Below are 19329 nucleotides of genomic sequence, written 5' to 3' on the forward strand. Positions count from 1 at the left end.
CAGTACGCTTAGTTGGAAGCGTTGTCTATTCTTTCGATCGTAATTTACAATTTGGACGTAATTCTCCATTTTTTATGGATTATGGGATGGTTTATGAACTTTTATATGGCTTTCAGGATATCTATTCCCTTATTCTACTCAATATTTGCTTTGTTTTATCAAATATCAAAGATTATGTTCCGAAGAAATTTATTAAGCCAATTTATGTCTCAATTTTTACATTTACTCTCGGATTATTTGTTCTTTCAGGTTTTGACTCTTTTTATGACAGTAAAGTTGTATTTCAATACCAATGGTTTGATCTAAACAAATTGAACAATATAAAACTGATTGTACAGCTCGCTGTAAACTTTACATGTGAAATTCCAATATTTGTTATTATTTGGATTATTTCTACAACTGATTTTGATGAAGATCAAACAAATTCATCTATAATTTCCGATGCTGACTTAATTACTTGATGTAAACTATATGACCATGTGTTTTTGTAATAAAATAAACCTATTTTGTAAGAAAAATTTAGAATCCATAGATTTTTACACTTAAATCGAGTTTAGTGTTATATGAGTTATCAATTAACTTTAAATAAACATGTATAAAAAAAAAAAAAAAAAAAAAAAGTATTGGGGCTTCCAGGCACTTCGTGCCCTCTAGCCCCGAAGATGTTTTGTCACTTTTCTGTCACTTTTCAGGGGAAAAACATTTTTATTAAATATAAAATGAATTTTACAAAACCACCGCTACCCTTCTTTGGAAATAAGAGTAGATGTAAAGATATTCTATTGAGAGAACTTAAGAAACTACCGAATGGTCTAACATTTGTAGATTTGTTCGGTGGAAGTTTCTATATATCTCATTTGTGCCATACTGTATTTCCTGACTCAAAGATTATATGCAATGACTTCGACAACTATATGAACCGTCTCAAACATATACCAGACACAAACAAAATATTGAGTGAGTTGAAAGAAAAGATACCTATAGGTAAGATGGAACGTATACCATTAGATAAGAAAAATACTGTCAGAGAGGTTTTGAAAAAAGCAGAGTATATTGACTGGGATAGTATATCTGCTAGACTATTATATAGTGGTGCTATAAGAGTTCATGACATTGAAACACTTATGTCAAAAGTTTTATATCTTAACTATACAAAGGTTTTCAAAGAGAACATAGAAAAATATACTGAGGGTATAGAGTTTGTGAGATGTCGTTGGACAGAGTTGTATGAAAAATATAAAAACAAGGAAAATGTTTTCTTTATAGTAGACCCGCCGTTCTATAACACAATATGATTTTCAATACCAAGTAGACTGGACTTTGAGAGACTCTTTAGAAACTTTAGACGTTTTACATAACCATCCATGCTTTTACTTTACATCCGATAAAAGTGGTTTGGAAAGTGTCATGAGATGGTTAGAGGACATACATGACTATGAGTTTAGATACGATAAGATAGAATATGAGAGAGGTCCTATAAAACCGGAGAAAGTGTCATAACAAAGAAATTTTATTGGTAAGTAAATGTGGTTTGAAATAGGACTACTTGTTTTAGGTTTTTTCCATTGTGTCATTTACTTATTTGACGTGGCAGAAAGATATAGAGAATATGAAGATGAACCAATGCCTGCAAATGTTCAGCATATGTACTCGTAAGAGATATTTTTATCTAATATTAAATGGACGCACAGAACTTAGCGAATGCACAGCAAACCTGGACAACCAAACCCAGAGAATATTCCAAATGAAGTTAGAATACAAACTGCAATGGCAAACTATGGTCAAGTGCCAACAGATGTACAAATGCAAACTGCCATGTCAAATGACGCTGCGTTAGGCTTACCACCATGGTATGCAAATATGAGATGGAAAGAGTTTTATACAAACCCTGAAGTGGGATATAAACAACTCTATGCAGATGACGCGAACACAGGAGTTGACCCAGAGTATGTTTTCTACCAGAGGAGAAATAGAATGTATGAGCTCCAGTTAAAAAATGCAATGGAACTCAGAAGGAAACGTAAGAGACTAGGCGGACATTAGATTTTTACATATAGTAAAATGGGTTTCTTTGGAAGAATAGGAAACTTCTTTCGAAATGTTGGAAGAGGTATATGGAATGGAATAAAAACCGTAGGAAGAGGAATTTGGAACGGAGTCAAAAATATTGGCAAAAGAGTAGGTCAGTTCGTTGGTATTATACCTAAAGACCCTGAACCAGAAGAACAAGCTCCTGTTATACAACAGCCTGAACCTGCACCACAGTCTAGTTGGCAACCAAATCCAACACCTCAACCGTATTAAAAAATTATATTTTTACCGTTCGATAGTAGTTGTATATGAAACTAAGTTCTAAGTAAAACGCATGGTATAATGGAACTATTCTCTTTCTTCCATCTGTTGTAAACCATACTTGAAAGTCTGAAATACTTCCACTCGGTGGTTCATATAGCTTTGTAGGTTTTTCGTAAAAGTCATTTGCCAAGCATAAAAAAGAGTTTTGTGCACCAGAAAATGAAGCATGAACTATAATAGCATCTGAGTCGAAAACATTTTCATATGTTCCATTAGGGTTTTCGACTTCATAAAAGTTCGGGTGTACTGGATATTCTGCTGGCTGATTTAACATCCTCAAAAATCTATACCATGCCAAGTTGTTATATTTTGTAGAAATATAAACGTCTTCTCCAAGGTCTTCTATTCTATTGATTTTAACAGTTGCATTTTTCCTGTCATATAAAATATCGAGATGGTACTCTCCTTCGTCAATGTTGTACTGTTTTGCATATTCGAGATAGATATCGTTTATTTTTTCTTGAAAAGCTTGAAGAGTTGTTTCTAAGTTTACAAGCAAACTAACTTGTAAAAGTTTTCCCTGTTCAAATTTCTCATACGTACGTTTTTCTTTGTTATAGTATCGAATTTCAAAAGCGACCGTAAATGGGAAACCATGTATGGCTTCTGAAATGAACTTCATTCTACGAAAGCCAATAGCTTTTGTGACGGATGGGTCTCTTAACCATCTTAGTGGGTAGTCAAAACGATAGCCATCATGCTTTACGGTCTCTGTCTCAAACTTTTGACCGACATTCGTAAAAAGTTCATCTAATGGTTTAGTTGTAGCAACTCTTGAATTTTCTTTTTCTATTGAAAGCATATTTTATCTAGAATAAAAATGTCGAAAGAAACAGCGTCTATGAGAGAAATACAACACAACCGACAACTCATTTTGCAAGCTCTAAATAAGAACACAACAAACTTTTCAAACTATTCTAAGATATCTGAGTCATTGAAAGAAGGAAACTTAAAACTGACATTAAACCCATTGACAGACGAGTTTCTGTTTCAAGACAGTAAGAACCATACTGTTTGTATAAATCCAACAAAAAGAACTTTAAACGAGAAACCTATAGATGAACTTCTTTTGAAGGCAGATATTGACAACAAAGCTGACAAAGCGTATGTAGATGCAACAAGAGACTATATTCTCGCATGGACAGATAGAACATACCCACAAAAACATCATACACATAACATCTATGACGTAGATGAACTTCAAGAAATGTTAGATGACAAAGCGGATAAAACATATGTTGACAATAAAATGTCAAGTGAAGTGACAAGAGCTGACAAAGAATATTCTAAAAAGACTCATACACATACCATTGCAAATATTACAAACTTACAAGAAACCTTAAACAAGAAAAGTGACGTTGGACATACACACGATTTCTTCGCAACTGTTGGTATAGAAAATATTGCAGGAACGGTTGAAGAACCTGATGGAACTGGTGGGGATGTATTAAATTGGAAACCTCCTAACTTTCCACAAGGTTTAACATCGGAGGATGACATAACATCGGATAAAGACATTAAATGTAGAAATGTCTATGTCATGGAGGATGAAAACAAAGTTAAATTCACTGCTCAAGATTTATATGATAAAAAAGCTGACAAAACAGAGCTTCAAACATTAAAGATTGAAATACTTCAAACACTATATCCTATAGGTTCTATTTACACGTCAATGAACTCTACCAAACCAGAAGTAGTACTTGGTTTTGGAACTTGGACTCAAATAGTCGACAGGTTTTTGTATTGTGCAAACTCTTCAAAGGAAACAGGTGGAAGTAAAACGATTTCAGGTGCAAATTTACCTGCGCACAGTCACTACATAGATTTAAGTACATCTCAAGCAGGTTGGCATAAGCATAGATTTTGGGATTGGTCAGCAATGAAAAAAGGTAAAGGATATGATGTTAAAGACGACGTTCAGTTTGCTATAAATTGTTTCTGGGGTAGCACACAGGGAGAAGGAAACCATACACATCGCGTTTCAGGGTATACGCAAACAACGGACAAAGTAAAGACTACATGCCACCTTACATGACAGTTTACGCATGGTATAGAATTGCTTAGTCGTCATTTTCAACTTCTTTAGCATATTCGTCAGGAGTTGTCTTATATTTGTTAGGAACTGTCTTTGAAAGTATACCACCTTGAACTTAAAGTTTGAAACGAGGTCTGACAATAGTAGTTTTATCTTCTGCTTGCAGTCTGTACATTTTGCCATGTTTGCCTAAAACTTCATAATATTCTCTTGTATACTTTCTTCTATTTTTACGAACACGAATGTGAGTACCTGTCGAGTTCCCATTGTTGTCATAGTCAATAGTATTTTCATATGGGTCGCGTTTAGGTATTTCTATTTTTACTTTGTCACCTTTCTTAAGTTTGAAGCCTGGCATTCTTTCTTGTTTGTCTCTTTTGACTAAACTATTAAATATATAGTCTTTCTCTAAGTCAGGGTTGTTTTTCATTTCTTCGGGGGAGTGGTTTCCCAAACCTTTTTGTTTACGGTTATTGTAAATATTTAAAACTTGTCTCATCTTTGCCATGGAGAAGTGTCTATACTTGTCGTCATATGACATTTCATCTACCTCACCTTGTGGTTGGTTTAAGTCTCTTAAGATTTTTATACAACTGTCAATGACACCAAGAGCAGAATGGTTTTGGTCGACAATGAAATATTGGTTTACATTTTTTGAACGCAGATAGTTTTTAATATCGTCTGATTTGATTTGAAAGAACTTTCACAGTCAGATGTCAGTTTTGTTGGATGGTATTTGTCAACGAATATTGTCAAAGCAGTTTTCACATCTAAAATATTTTTGGACCATAATGGTATGGCTTCACAGTATCTTGTGTTTTGACCGACAAATATTAGCCAGTATGGTGGTCCATCTTCTCTATACTCGGAATGTTTTCCAAGATATCCATAAACCAAGCATTTGGTGTTGAACTAAAGATTTTTACCATGAGTGCTTTCTTTGTTGCTTAGAAACATACGGGTCCTTGTTTGAATTCGTCATTTTTAACCCATAAGAAATGGGTTTATTTGGCGCAATAGCAGGAGTCGCATCTAGATTTTTGCCAGCAGTGGGAACACTAGCCAGAGGTGCATTTGGAATTGGAAGGAAGATTTTGAGTACATTAGGTATACTGAAAGAGAAAGCACAACCTATTATACAAACTGTACAGAAAGGTTGGGATGTAGCACGAGATGCAGCAAATCTTATTCCAAATCCTGAAACAAGAGGAAAAGTTCAAGGATGGATGGACAATGTAGGAAGACAAGCAGGAAACTACTATAACAAAGCAAATGACTACTATAACCAAGCAGGACACTACATGGACCAAGGTGAAAGATTCTTTAACAGAGGATATAACCATGCACAACAGTGGGTAAACAACAACCAACCTCAACCGCCTCAAACGTGGGGAATGTAAAATTTTTTACTGAGATGAAATGAACAATACAGCATTGAGACAAATGGGCTCAAGATGGCTTTGTCGGCTTCCAGCAGTTACACAACCACGTGTTTGTCAAGTTCTTCCTATACCTCAAGAAGTTTTAGACCGACTTAAAAAACCTAAACAACCAGTTGAAAACAAAACAAACTAAAATTTTTTACTGAGATGAAATGACCGAAGAAGTTGAAACGGTAGATTTGACACCACAAACAAAAAGTTCAGAACCATTGTCAAAACCTGTCAAAGAACTTACAGATGAAGAGAAAAATTCAATAATAGAAAGTGTGAGGTCTGGAAATACAAACTCTAACTACAAAGTCACTTTTCATAAAAATGGAACGGCTAGTATCTCAAAAAAGAAACAGACTCTCACAAATAAAATATTGAAGTCTGAAGGAACTAAAGAGACAACAGATGGAAAAGTTTACTTCACTGACCAACAGTTCATTATAGAACATCTCATTGACTTAGAGTCGAAATATTCTAAACTTTACAACAAACACAAAAAGTTGAAAGGAAAACAGAAACAAATGGCATATGACATTTATGAAGATGTTAACGACACAACCATACCAGCAAGTGAAGTAAAGTCAGATGAACCGAAAAGTGACGAAAAACCAATAGAAGAAGAAAAACCAAAAACTGAAGATAAACCAAAACCAAAGGTTAGTTTCAATACTAAACCAAGTCAACCTTCATTAGCTGGTATGGGTTGGCGTCAAAGACTTTTGGCAGCGGGTGGTTACGTAAAGTAAAGAAAAAACATTTTTTTATTTTTATAAAAATGCCCCCGTATAGAATGGATAGAAAATCTGCTAGAATAAAAGCAGAGTTAGAAAGATATGGTTGGAGAGTTTCAAAGAAGTTTAAATATAGGAAGGGAAAGCCAATAAAAGTCTATGACAAACTGTCTGATCTGACCTATGAGATGGACTTAGAAACAGCGCGCGCCAACTATCCAAACAGACTTGAGAGGTTAGAAGAAGAACGTCTTATGGACATGCCTTTCGATGTTACTGAGCCACAGGTTGAAGGACACGACGGCTTTGCCAGATTCTACTGGAAACATAACGAACAATTGAATCCTTTGAGGAGGAAAAAAGGAAAAGGTGAAGACGCACATGCTCCCATGGAAAGAACAAGATATGCATATGAGAAGTATCGCGAAGTTCGAAGTAAAATTACATCTGGTCGAACCTTTACAGTAAACTTTGAAGAAGGAAAGAACAAAGAAGGCTTCATGGGTGTACTTGCTGCAATTCAAGACGGAAATAAGAAAGGATACAATCTCAGACTAACCGTAACAGATTTAGATGGTCATATATACTACTCACATGGCAATGTCACAACAGCCGCACAACTTCTTGACGCTTTCAAGACTACAAAGAGAGAACAAATGTTTGACTCCGACTCAGATATTTTGAATGCAATTGAAGGAATTGCAAGCGTGAAGTTCGAATGGTTACAACCTAACCCTCAAGCAGTCAGACAACATGCTGGGTATTTCCCGTTCAGAAATAAGTCTGACATTAACCTGACAAGGTATGGAATTTACAATTCAATTGAAACAATTGTCAATGAACCTTGTATTCTTACATGTCTCAGGAACTCTGGTCTTGTTACAGATGAGAAGATGAAGTATCTTGAGTCATGTGTGAAAACAAGGTACATTCTCAGAAGTCAATTGTCAAAGATTGCACCGTTGGCAAATGTGAATATCCGAGTCAACATTCCGACTGAGAAAGGTTCTTCACATGATGACTATGTTGTTGACTTCAAATTGCCATGGTTGAAGATTGTACTTGTCCACAACCACTTCATGTTGAACGAAAGTCTTACAAACCCATTGTTCGGAAAAGGCAAGTGCAACATTGTCAGAGCTGTTAACATTCTTTTCGAGAAAGGTTTGTTGGAACCAATTCCAGATGACAAGCTGACAGAAACTTTTGTACCAAAAGACGAAACAAACTTTTCATTGTTAGCAAGACCAAAAGTTGTTCCAGACAAAGTTATAGCACAAAAGAAGTACACAATTCCACAAGGAGTTGGATTGTTCGGATACCAACCTGAACCAGAAGAACTTCCAATGAGGTTGCAAGAACTTCAAGATGCTATAAACAAACTTCCATTGAGACATCCGATTGACGTCAAATTGTATTGGAGAGCTTCTGAGTTAGGTCAGAAAATTTTATATGAAACAGGTTGCTTTGACGATGTTTATGAGATAACAGGCGAGGTTTCTCAAAAGATAAGAGACTCACTTGAATTTCCACGAACTGGTCCGATTGGATGCGACAAGTTCGACTCATATGAAAAGATATACTATGTCGACCTTAACGCTGCGTACATGAGGTTCGTCCAATATATCCCGACTGGAATTCCAAACGAAGACGGTGACTTCCCGGGAAGGAACTATACAGTTGGAAAAGTCATACAACAAATGTATGATATTAGGAAAGCTTCAAACCCCAAACTTGCAATGACAATCAAATTGCTTATGAATTCGACATGGGGGTATTCCATTAAAAAACCTCAAAAGATGAAGAGTAAACACTATGAGAAGGTCGACAACTTTGTTGAAAGGTTCTCCCCTTTTGTTTTGAAATACGAGTTCACCGAAGGTCAAGGTGGCTTAGTAACCACAGTAAAACCTATTGTCGAACATTGGTCTTATCCTCAGTTCGCAAAGGCAGTCCTTGACAACTACAACAAATTTTTCTCAGAGGTTAAATCCAAAGTGAAGGTATACTATGAGAACATTGACGCACTCATGACGAACGAGGAAGGCTATAACAAACTCATTGAAATGGGTTTAGTCGGTGAGAAAATGGGCTGTTTTAAGCTAGACAAGGTATTTTCCGAAGTTCATGTCCTCTCCAAACGTAAGTACTGGGGTGTTAAAGAAGATGGTGAAATAGTTAAACATTGCATGAAATAGTTAAACATTGCATACCATTTTAAAACGTTTTTAAAACAGTATATTTTTACATATATAAAATGCTTCAGGTTGAAAAACAAAGAACAAAAGTAGCAGATACAAAACCGTTAGACTATATCTTTACAAACGCTGGTAGGAATATTTCAGATGAAGAAATTTCATCCGGAGCTTACAGGTTTGACTATCCAGTTCGTTGGCTTCAAAGTCCTTCAGATGCAAAGGCAATAGGATTTAGAAGAGTTTTGTTTTCAAATAGAACTAATGCATTCATGTTCGCAGTATATTTTCACGGTCAGTATAAAGGTTCTGACGGTCTAATAGAAAAATTTGACGAAATGAAAATCTTTACAATTCGTTCAGACGAAAGTCTTGAAAAAACTCTAAATGACTTTCAAACTCAAATAAACAAATACTACTGGGAATTTCAAGAAAAATACCACTCTTTACTAAATGGAACATACTATCTAAAACTAGAATACGACAAGATGAATTCCACAGTTTCATTTCAAAGGATTGAAAATAACCCTCCAAGAGATACAGAGTTTTTATATTGGGGAGTAGACAAACGTTCTTGGGCACAATTTCTTCGGTTACTAAACCAGAACGAACCATTGCCACCTGACGGCCCGTTTAAATTTATACTCCCACCAACAGATTTGACAGTTTATAGAAACGTGTTCGATCCTCAAAATGTTATGTGTCATGCAAGTTTCAGTTCAAGCAACAACAGTTTTCTTTGTATTGGTAAGGACTTTTATGACTTTGCTTCTAAATTCTACGAACCACCTAGTAACAGTTTCTCTGACTTTCAAGTCTGGTTCACAACAAACGGTGTGCAGCATATAATACCTTTGTACTATGACTTTTATCTCGAATTGTCTTTCATATACAACTACGGAAAAGTGCTGAAAAAGTATTGAAAAATATATTTTAGGTGGAACCAGGTCACTCGGTCACTCGGTCACTCGGTCATTTTAACTTCTCTGAAAAAGTGTGACAACATGACATTTTGACAACAACACAGGAAATAGATTTCATCGTATATGTTTTGTATAAAAAGCACCCCGCGGAATTCCGCGGGGTGGTATATTCTTCACGAAATGCTTGTTTTGTTGAGACTTCTTCGTATATGTTTTGTATAAAAAGCAACCCGCGGAATTCCGCGGGGTGGTATATTCTTCACGAAATGCTTGTTTTGAGGTTAAGCCACAAACGAATGTCCGACGGTTAAGCCACAAACGAATGTCCGACGGTTAAGCCACAAACGAATGTCCGACGTACCACCAAAAAAATATTTTTTATTTTTATTGTAAGAACAGTATGACAGTCGAAGCAAAAACGTTCACGAACAAATCTAATGGCGAAACATTCACATAAGGCACCTATAACGGTATTGAAGTCTTACGTAGAGACAAGGATGGTTATATAAATGCAACAAAGATATGTCAGCAGTTTAGGAAAGACTTTAGAAGGTTGTTGGAAAATAAGTCCTGGGAAGAGTATTTTAAGGCATTTTGTGAAGAATATACCAACCCGCGGAATTCCGCGGGTTGCTTTTTATACAATGTTAATGCAGGAATTCCCGATGAAATCAAACAGGTTAGAGGAATGTATGTAGACCCAAGACTCGTAAACTATATAGCAATGTGGGCTTCTCCAAAATATTGCATAGCAGTTGGAAAAATTATGGACTCCATAGACAAGAAAGTTCATGAGAAATTAGATGAAGAAGAACTTGAAGATACAGTAGAGAATGCTAAACCTTTGTTCGAAGAAGAAGTTAGAAAAATGCATGAAAAACAAATAGAACATGAACGTGAGATATGTTCTGGTTATAGAGACTCTCCATACGAACTAGACCAATGGGAACAAGAAGATTTAAAGAGAGAATTTAGAGAATATGAACTCGCTAAAGTTTCATTAGAAGCTGCAGAAGAGAGGTTAAAAGGTTGGGGTCCTTTTGTACAAAAATATTGTGAGTAAATGAACCATTTTATTTTTATTGAATTCGGCAAAAATATATTTTTAGATCTCACCAGGTCCCTCGGTCCCTCGGTCCCTCGGTCATTTTAACTTCTCTGAAAAAGTGTGACAACATGACATTTTGACAACAACACAGGAGATAGATTTCTTCGTCAATGTTTTGTATAAAAAGCACCCCGCGGAATTCCGCGGGGTGGTATATTCTTCACGAAATGCTTGTTTTGTTGAGACTTCTTCGTATATGTTTTGTATAAAAAAAGCACCTGCCGGAATTCCGGCGGGTGGTATATTCTTCACGAAATGCTTGTTTTGCCATGATTTCATCGTATATGTTTTGTATAAAAAGCAACCGCCGGAATTCCGCGGGGTGGTATATTCTTCACAAAATGCTTGTTTTGTCAAGACTTTCATCGTCAATGTTTTGCCATGATTTCATCGTATATGTTTTGTATAAAAAGCAACCGCCGGAATTCCGCGGGGTGGTATATTCTTCACAAAATGCTTGTTTTGTCAAGACTTTCATCGTCAATGTTTTGTCAAGACTTTCATCGTCAATGTTTTGTCAAGACTTTCATCGTCAATGTTTTGTCAAGACTTTCATCGTCAATGTTTTGTCAAGACTTTCATCGTCAATGTTTTGTCAAGACTTTCATCGTCAATGTTTTGTATAAAAAAAGCAACCGCCGGAATTCCGGCGGTTGGTATATTCTTCACGAAATGCTTGTTTTGAGGTCGAGCCACTTTTGGCCCCACCGTAGAAAACACACAAAACTCTTGAATTCGGCAAAAATATATTTTAGTTTTTTTTAAAAAAAATATTTTTTTATTTTTATTGTAAGAACATGTCAGCAACAACAGCACCAAACTCGTTAGTCATGAACCCAACATCTATGTTAGTAGAGATGAAAAGCTTCATTCCTTCTTCATATACTTTCGAAACAGAAATCCAGAAGATAAAGCAAGAACTTCTCCAAGGAGATTTAGACTGTAGTGCGAAAGATGAAACAAATGAACAGTATCTTTATGAAATGCAGGACCTGGTGGAGCATCTACCTAAACTTCCTGAAATACAACAACAAAAGCTCACTATTCCAGAATTCGATGAAATAGAAGTGAAACCAACTGACTCAGTAGAAACCAAGAAGTTCATACGTAAGGTAAACTATGAGTTTCTTGGATTTCATTGCAACCACAAAGACTGCGATATGGTATATTTCATTGACCTATATAAATCTGAAGAATTTAAGACCTACGACAACTTTGTTTCGTTAGTTGCAAAATGTGTATGGCAGATAAGAGATAAAGATAGAAGAGGTAAAGTATGGAACCAACAGATAAAACCAGCAACTTTTGAGTTAAAGAAAACCATTTACGCCTTACTTGTTTTAGCAGGTAAGGTTTCAGAATATAATGCTAAAATGAACCCACAATGTTCAAAATGTAAAGCAGCAATGAAGAAATATAACTACTCCGTCAAAGAGATAGAACGTATGCGAAAAGACTATACTGACTTAAAGAAAGAAGCAGAGAAACCAGCAGAAGATAAAATGGACATGTTGACATTTCTGAACAAAAACTATCCAACTGCTAACGATTTCCTTCTATCTGATGTCAAGAAGAAGTACAAAGAAACTTTCGGCATAGTTAAAACTTTTGATATCCTTCGTGAAGAAATAGAAGCTACAAAACTGTTTAAAGTCATGAACCATCACAACATATACCATGTAAAACGCTTGTGAAAAAGAGGTGACACCTAAAATATATTTTTGTCTGATTTACGCTCATCGACGAAGAAGTCTATTTCCTGTGTTGTTGTCAAAATGTCATGTTGTCACACTTTTTCAGAGAAGTTCATTTGACCGAGGGACCGAGGGACCGAGGGACCTGGTTCCACCTAAAATATATTTTTGCTGAAAAAAATGACCAAATTTCATGATATAACTGTATTTTTTTGACGAAGAGAACTTTTACACTTCGTAAAAAAAATCCCTGAAATCGTGAAAAAATGACCAAATTTCATGATATAACTGTATTTTTTTGACGAAGTGAACTTTGACACTTCGTAAAAAAACTCTATGAAATCGTGAAAAAATGACCAAATTTCATGAATTTCCTCATATGTTTGCGACCGGCGGAAAACCGCGGGTCGAGATTCCGTACGAAAATCGTGAAAAAAACACATGAAAATCGTAAAAAAATGCGACCCGCGGAAAACCGAGGGTAGAGATTCCGTACGAAAATCGTAAAAAAACTCTATGAAAATCGTGGAAAATTGCGAGTACGGAAAAAACCGTAGTCGCCTAAAACTCATGAAAATCGTAAAAAAACTCTATGAAAATCGTAAAAATTTGCGACCCCGGTTTTTTTCGGGGTCGCCTAAAACACATGAAAATCGTGAAAAAACTCTATGAAAACAGTGAAATTTCTCTAGACCGAGAATTCTCGGCCTTGCATAAAACTCATGAAAATCGTGAAAAAAACTCTATGAAATCATATCTTTTATACAAGATAGAAAAAATAAAATTAACGCTAGTTTTTTTAAAATATTTTTTTTTATTTTGTATGTAAAGACAGGAAATGACAAACACTGAGTTTGAAACAGTTAAAAAGATAGACAATGAGACCAAGGTGGTTAGAATAGGTGATTTAAACGTAAGATACTCAAAGAAATACAAAAAATATTCTTTGTCAGACATTTTAACACTATCTGAAGGAAAGAAAGCACACGACTGGGTTAAAAATGCTTCAACTCAGAAAATTTTGACAAGAAATCCTGAGCTGATGATATCGGTAAGATTCTATGGAACAAGAACATATCTTATAGACAAAAGTCTTATACCAGTAGTTTTGTTCTGGATTGACCCAGTTGTTGGATATAATTTCATAACATATGGTTCATTCGATACGGAACGTTGCAGTGAAGGCTTACTTTACATCGTTCAGAAACCGAAGGACTTCAATACAAAGAGATATAAGATAGGAAGAACATTTAATATAACTCAAAGATATGACAGTATAGTCAATAGAGTTAAGGTTGCGTTTGTTAACGATATGAGAGCTGCAGAAACAGAACTACTTGAAAAGTTTGAGAAAATGTATGGTGCTCCCACGAGAGGTAAAGAAACGTTTGAAGTAGATGAGATCGACAAAGCTATAAAATTATTTGACGAAGTTGCTGAAAAATACATGTAAAGCGTTTATTTTTGGTCTTTTATACAAGATAGAAAATAACGCTAGTTTTTTAAAAAATATTTTTTTTATTTTGTATGTAAAGACAGATATGTCAACATCAGAGAACACAACAACTGCTATCGTTCATGAAGATATAAATGAAGAATACGAGTACATACAGTATAACAAACAGTTACGTCTCATTCGTTCGGTCAAAGATGACATGTACCAAATGCAAAGTATTTTGAATGCTCTTCGTTCTACAAAGCAAGCATCATTGGTTTGAAAACCAACAGACAAAAGAACTTTTAGAAGAATTTCCTCATATGTTTGCGACCTCGGAAAACCGAGGGTAGAGATTCCGTACGAAAATCGCAAAATTTGCTCTGGTTTGAAGGATATTATGTACATAGACTTCTTGTAAATGCTGTTGCAATGTGGGCTTCACCTCGCTATGCTTGTTATATTTTCATGATGTTAGATGAAATTCATAGACAAGAACGTGAAGAGAGGAAAAGCTTGAAGCAAAAGACAAAAACATACAGAAAAGAATACCACGTTCGGTACCAAAAGGAAAGGAAAAGAACTATAAGTATATGATTTACACTGAAGAGATGGAAAATGAAGAAGACAGAGATATGGTTATGTTGCATTTAGTCAGAAGAAACAACAAAAGCTTTTACGACTTAGCTAAGATTTACAAATCTGACAGAAATTGGTTCTATCGCGAAAACTTACCGATTTCAATGACACCAAATGAAGATGTTAAACAGATAGTTCAAGATACGTTACCTCAAACACACTATGATATGAAAGGTTGTACAATACTTACATTCAAAGAAGATTTGCCGCTACTGAAGGAAAAGATAACAGAGTATTTTGACAACTTCAAAGAGGAAGAGTAAATGAACCATTTATTTTTCAAGCTTGACACCAAAGATGTTTCAGGTAGCTCTAGATGGTAAATTGTCTTGTCCGAGTCCTTCTGGCATTCCGAGTCCTTCTGGCATTCCGAGTCCTTCCTTCCTACAGGAAAAAATTTTCCTTCCTACAGGAAAAAATTTTCCTTCCTACAGGAAAAGTTTTTCCTTCCAACAGGAAAAAATTTTCCTTCCTACAGGAAAAAATTTTCCTTCCTACAGGAAAAATTTTTCCAGTTGTTCGTCCGTAAACCATTCAAATTTTCGAAAATTGAGAACTTTTTGGCCGACCTTCAGGAAAAATTTTTCTTTCCGACAGGAAAAATTTTTCTTTCCGACAGGAAAAATTTTTCTTTCCGACAGGAAAAGTTTTTCTTTCCGACAGGAAAAGTTTTTCTTTCCGACAGGAAAAGTCCTTCCTTCCGACAGGAAAAGTCCTTCCTTCCGACAGGACACAAACGAATGTCCGACGTACCACCAACCGAGTCCATTCCAAAGCCAGAAGAACCGACAGCCCCAGCACCACAACAGACTAAGACTCAAACACTTACATTTTTACGCTTGACTTTTTACAATTTGAACTTTGTTCGCGTAGATATGAATTCTGAAAGAAGTATGAGGGTCTTGTATGACTTTGTACTTCTCCCATAGTTCATGTCTGTCAAACTTACCTGCCATGGACTCTTTCATAAGTTCCATGAAATCGTCTTCGGACAATCCGGGGAAAAGTACAATGTCAGTAAGTATTCTCTTTACATCCTTACTTAAACTCTTGGCTGTCTGTACACAAATGACAACTGAGATGTTAAAGTGTCTGAGCTTCTTAAGAATTCGACACATGTCTTGTTCTCTGTTCTTTAACAAAGGATGAGAAGCAAAGTCATCTAAGATAAGAAGACATCTGTGAGGGTAAGTCTTCCAATCGTAAGATTGCAATTTCTTCGAAATGTATTCTATCTCTTTCTGTTTGTTTCTGAAGTGTTTCTTCTCTAATATTCTCTGCATTTCCTCATTTGGGTCTTTAAACTTAGAATTGACATACTCATTTATAGCATTGTACTTCAAAACTCTTCTTTGGTACTTCTTTATCCAATCTAACAACTCAGTATCTTTTATACATACTAACTTAGACTTTTTATAATATCTTTGAACGAATTGACGGTTTGGTCAAATTGACCCGAAGTACTACAAATGACTACTAACTCATAGAATGGGTTCTTCTCATCTAGTTCTTGTTGTTGTGCAGCCATTTTAAGATAAGTGAAAGTCTTACCCGACCCAGGTGGTGCAATTAGACCTGTTATACCATTCTGAGCAAATAAGAACTTGTCATGTATGGGTTTTATCTGAGCATTTTCCAACTTCCTCTTGTTCTTATTTAAAACATTCTCAAATTTTTGTCAATGTCAGCAAACTTTTTTTCTAACATATTTTTAGAAAAATTAAAATTTTTATCTTTTAGGAAATGTCTAGCGATTTCGCTATCTATATTCGAGACAAGCTTTTCGACAGCAAAACATCTGTCGACCATAAAATCTTACATAGTGTAAACAAGAAAGGTGAATTTGTTCTAAAGTTCTGTTTCTGGGAATATGACAAGAACCATAAAACATTAAGCAGAGAGTCTTAAAATTTGTCAATGACAGACTTGTTGACAGAGATGACGCCTCTTGGAGAGATGAAGTCCAACAAAACTTCTTAGAATGCAAAGAAGACACATGCGCTGTTCTTGAAAATGAAATAGAAAACAGAATAGAAGAGCTATTAAATGACAAAGAACTTTTACAAAAATATGGTTCTGAGAAGTTTGACATAACTCCACCAGAAAAGAAGAAGAGAGAAAAGAAAGAAAAGAAAGTAGAAGAAGAGAAGAAAGAACCAGCCAGAGAAAAAGAATTTGACATGTAAAAATAAAATTTTATTTTTAGAACATTTCTGGGTCAATGTCAATGTTCTCTTCCTCTTTAGGAGCAAACACTGGCTTAGACTCTAAAATCTTTTTACCCAATTTACCTTGAACTTCAACTATCTTAGACTCATAATATTCATAGTCGTCTGCTTTCTTTGGTTCATAAGGTATAACAAGTTTGTATGCTTTGCCTTCTTTAAGGTTTGAGAACCTTCTGTCAAAACTTTCTTTGACTGTTAACAAACCTTCTATGTCTAAGTCTTCAAATTTCGCACCATTTTTAGTCACAATAGCAAACTTAACTGGTTCGATGTTCCAAACTTTGTCAAATGTAGACTTTTCAAAATGGTAGAAGTAAACATTCAAATATGTGAATGGGTCTAGTTCTTCTTTAAGTCCTGACATACTTGTTGACTGAGATGAATTTCGTCATCTTTTCTATCGGATAAAAAAATATTTTTTTTTAAAATTTACTCAGAAAAATTTTTCTTTGTATATACACCATTCTGAACGTCTAAAAGATTTTGACATTTGCCAAGAATGTTCGTTTAGACGCTGTCATATAACCATACTCTTGACAATACTGTTTATACGAATCGTACAATGACCTTTCATCTAAACACTCAAAGTCAGTTTCATCTATAAACAGTTCATATACACTCTTGTTTGCTTCTAACAATGTTTGTCTCTCTTCGGTATGTGGAATTTGTCTTGGATTGAACTTTGAAATATCTAATGTCATGAAATATGAGAACAAGTGGTTGTAAAAGTCAGATGTCAAAGTTTCTGCTAAGTCGTCAAAATATTCTGTATCTTGCATATGAGCTTCTGACGTTCTGACAACTACATATCTTCTGTCAGAACTTTCTAACTTCATCGGAACGGCATTGTTTGAAACCATGATGAAATTTGCAACATTTTCACAAACTCTTTGGTCTTTATATTTTCTTTCAACAACTCCAACTTTGTCTGTTATAAGACTCTTCAAAGCATCTGAGTTTAAAACCTTTGTTGTATCTATACTTTGAAGTTCGTTACATACTATAAGTTTCATATTCTCTATTGAAGAGTTAAATTTACCGCAGATGTTTTCTAAGTTTGTCATATTCGGGTTCGAATAGCCCTCTAACAGTTTGCATAAGATATCTGTAAAGAAAGTGTTCTTACCTGTTCCTTGTTTTCCAATTATGATGAGAGCAGTTTCATTTTTAGCACTTGGATGTTGTAAGATGTTTGCAAACCAACATAAGATATACTCATAGACTCTTTCGTTTCCATTGCATATAATTTCTTTGACATGGTCTAACCAAGCTTCTATAACATTTTCTTTCCATTCTACTTGTTCGTATTTATATCCAGTGAAGATAGAATAGAAGTTTGGAGATGGTGTATAGAACTTTATACCACGAACTGAAAAATCTTCTAACTTTGACAATAAGATATCCCAAGCATCTAACATCTTCATACCAACTTGTACGACTTTTATTTTCTTAAGTTTCTGTTTACATTCTTGTTCTGAAACTATTGTCGCTTTAGGTTTGTTAAAGACTACATCCCATTCTTTCATGACATAACATTCTGGGGCAGAGTCGACATAAATGACTAAACGTTTCAAATTCTCGACTGCTTTGTTATAGTCTCTAAATGGACACATATTTCTGAAGGCTTGGAAGTCATAAAAATCTGAAACGTCTATTCTGTACATTTTTTTATATAAAATAAAAAAAAATATTTTTTTTATTCTTGAGCTATTTGTTGTTCTTGACTTTGTTGTTGCATTTGTTCCATTTGTTGCATTTGTTGTTCTTGAGCTATTTGTTGTTGAAGTTGTTCTTGTAGTACAATACTTTCACCAGTTGCATCTTCCAATTCGAAACTTTCTGCCGTCATTGACAAATACATAGGACATAAAAGTTTTACAGGAACAAAGTTTGCGTCAACTAAGGTTAAGTTTATGTTTGCTAAAGTGTTTGAGTTTACTAAAGCTGAAAACTCTGCATTCGAATGAACAATAGGCAAACCAGCAGAGAAAGTGTTGTTTATACGCATGAGTATCTTTTGGTCATAGTAGTTTCTGTCGACATTCGAATAGCACTTTGAACCTAAGTTTGAAACAATATATAAAATAGGTGTACTTAAAGTCAATGGAACAGATAGACCTTGTATGACACCTTTTCCTGTTATAGGAAACTGTTGGTAGTAAAAACCAGATATAAGTTTTGTATTATAGCTCATATCGTTTATACTAAACTCAGTCGGACATCCAAACATAATGAAACCTGCTCTAGTTGCAGCACATGTTACATCCGTCCTTAAAGTATTAAATAAGTCAACAAAACCTGTTGGTGGTATATCTGAGTAAGTATCTTCAAAGAAGTATTTTTTACCATTCACAACAATAAAATCTTCTGGTGTCAAAAGAGCAAAACAGGCTTTAGTCGTCATCGTGTTTAAGGTCAGTTTACAATATCGTCCTTGAGGACTTTGTAAGTTTGTTGTTATAGAATTATATGACTCAGGGTTTTTAGTCGTAATAGTATAAACCACTATGTCTTCTGCCATTTACATATATTTAAAAGTTTTTCTGAAAGTGG

General features: G+C 35.0%; 13 protein-coding genes and 1 pseudogene across 14 annotated transcripts, besides 1 other annotated feature; 11 read left to right on the top strand and 3 right to left on the bottom strand.

Annotated features, from left to right (window-relative positions):
• Positions 1–719: 719 nt before the first annotated feature.
• On the top strand, positions 720–1540 carry TVAGG3_0653720 (annotated as a pseudogene). The gene has a single exon. A coding segment is annotated over exon 1 (821 nt).
• A 275-nt stretch (positions 1541–1815) lies between these two features.
• TVAGG3_0653730 (uncharacterized protein) lies at positions 1816–2043 on the top strand (the record flags this gene model as incomplete). Its single annotated transcript, XM_001314736.2, has 1 exon — positions 1816–2043. The coding sequence occupies one exon, from the start codon at positions 1816–1818 to the stop codon at positions 2041–2043; it is 228 nt and encodes a 75-aa protein (XP_001314770.2).
• An 18-nt stretch (positions 2044–2061) lies between these two features.
• Positions 2062–2304, top strand: TVAGG3_0653740 (serine threonine-protein phosphatase family; the record flags this gene model as incomplete). The annotated part of the gene is made up of 1 exon (XM_001314737.1): positions 2062–2304. The coding sequence occupies one exon, from the start codon at positions 2062–2064 to the stop codon at positions 2302–2304; it is 243 nt and encodes an 80-aa protein (XP_001314771.1).
• Positions 2305–2308: 4 nt separating this feature from the next.
• TVAGG3_0653750 (uncharacterized protein) lies at positions 2309–3157 on the bottom strand (the record flags this gene model as incomplete). The annotated part of the gene is made up of 1 exon (XM_001314738.1): positions 2309–3157. One exon carries the CDS (start codon positions 3155–3157, stop codon positions 2309–2311), a length of 849 nt encoding a protein of 282 aa, XP_001314772.1.
• Positions 3158–3295: 138 nt separating this feature from the next.
• Positions 3296–19329: part of a mobile genetic element that runs on past the window's edge.
• TVAGG3_0653770 (uncharacterized protein) lies at positions 5389–5790 on the top strand (the record flags this gene model as incomplete). Its single annotated transcript, XM_051241732.1, has 1 exon — positions 5389–5790. The coding sequence occupies one exon, from the start codon at positions 5389–5391 to the stop codon at positions 5788–5790; it is 402 nt and encodes a 133-aa protein (XP_051088319.1).
• TVAGG3_0653780 (uncharacterized protein) lies at positions 5810–5965 on the top strand (the record flags this gene model as incomplete). The annotated part of the gene is made up of 1 exon (XM_001314740.1): positions 5810–5965. One exon carries the CDS (start codon positions 5810–5812, stop codon positions 5963–5965), a length of 156 nt encoding a protein of 51 aa, XP_001314774.1.
• Positions 5985–6569, top strand: TVAGG3_0653790 (phage tail repeat-like family; the record flags this gene model as incomplete). Its single annotated transcript, XM_051241733.1, has 1 exon — positions 5985–6569. One exon carries the CDS (start codon positions 5985–5987, stop codon positions 6567–6569), a length of 585 nt encoding a protein of 194 aa, XP_051088320.1.
• Positions 6614–8752, top strand: TVAGG3_0653800 (uncharacterized protein; the record flags this gene model as incomplete). Its single annotated transcript, XM_051241734.1, has 1 exon — positions 6614–8752. One exon carries the CDS (start codon positions 6614–6616, stop codon positions 8750–8752), a length of 2139 nt encoding a protein of 712 aa, XP_051088321.1.
• TVAGG3_0653810 (uncharacterized protein) lies at positions 8812–9672 on the top strand (the record flags this gene model as incomplete). The annotated part of the gene is made up of 1 exon (XM_051241735.1): positions 8812–9672. The coding sequence occupies one exon, from the start codon at positions 8812–8814 to the stop codon at positions 9670–9672; it is 861 nt and encodes a 286-aa protein (XP_051088322.1).
• On the top strand, positions 10361–10735 carry TVAGG3_0653820 (uncharacterized protein; the record flags this gene model as incomplete). Its single annotated transcript, XM_001314741.1, has 1 exon — positions 10361–10735. The coding sequence occupies one exon, from the start codon at positions 10361–10363 to the stop codon at positions 10733–10735; it is 375 nt and encodes a 124-aa protein (XP_001314775.1).
• On the top strand, positions 11578–12474 carry TVAGG3_0653830 (organellar and viral DNA polymerase type B; the record flags this gene model as incomplete). The annotated part of the gene is made up of 1 exon (XM_001314742.1): positions 11578–12474. The coding sequence occupies one exon, from the start codon at positions 11578–11580 to the stop codon at positions 12472–12474; it is 897 nt and encodes a 298-aa protein (XP_001314776.1).
• TVAGG3_0653840 (organellar and viral DNA polymerase type B) lies at positions 13517–13927 on the top strand (the record flags this gene model as incomplete). Its single annotated transcript, XM_051241736.1, has 1 exon — positions 13517–13927. The coding sequence occupies one exon, from the start codon at positions 13517–13519 to the stop codon at positions 13925–13927; it is 411 nt and encodes a 136-aa protein (XP_051088323.1).
• On the bottom strand, positions 18180–18440 carry TVAGG3_0653850 (uncharacterized protein; the record flags this gene model as incomplete). Its single annotated transcript, XM_051241737.1, has 1 exon — positions 18180–18440. A coding segment is annotated over one exon (261 nt), but the record flags the coding sequence as incomplete, so codon positions are not given.
• On the bottom strand, positions 18473–19297 carry TVAGG3_0653860 (uncharacterized protein; the record flags this gene model as incomplete). The annotated part of the gene is made up of 1 exon (XM_051241738.1): positions 18473–19297. One exon carries the CDS (start codon positions 19295–19297, stop codon positions 18473–18475), a length of 825 nt encoding a protein of 274 aa, XP_051088325.1.

This window comes from Trichomonas vaginalis, chromosome III (assembly GCF_026262505.1).
Source record: "Trichomonas vaginalis G3 chromosome III, whole genome shotgun sequence".
Classification (NCBI taxonomy): domain Eukaryota; phylum Parabasalia; order Trichomonadida; family Trichomonadidae; genus Trichomonas; species Trichomonas vaginalis.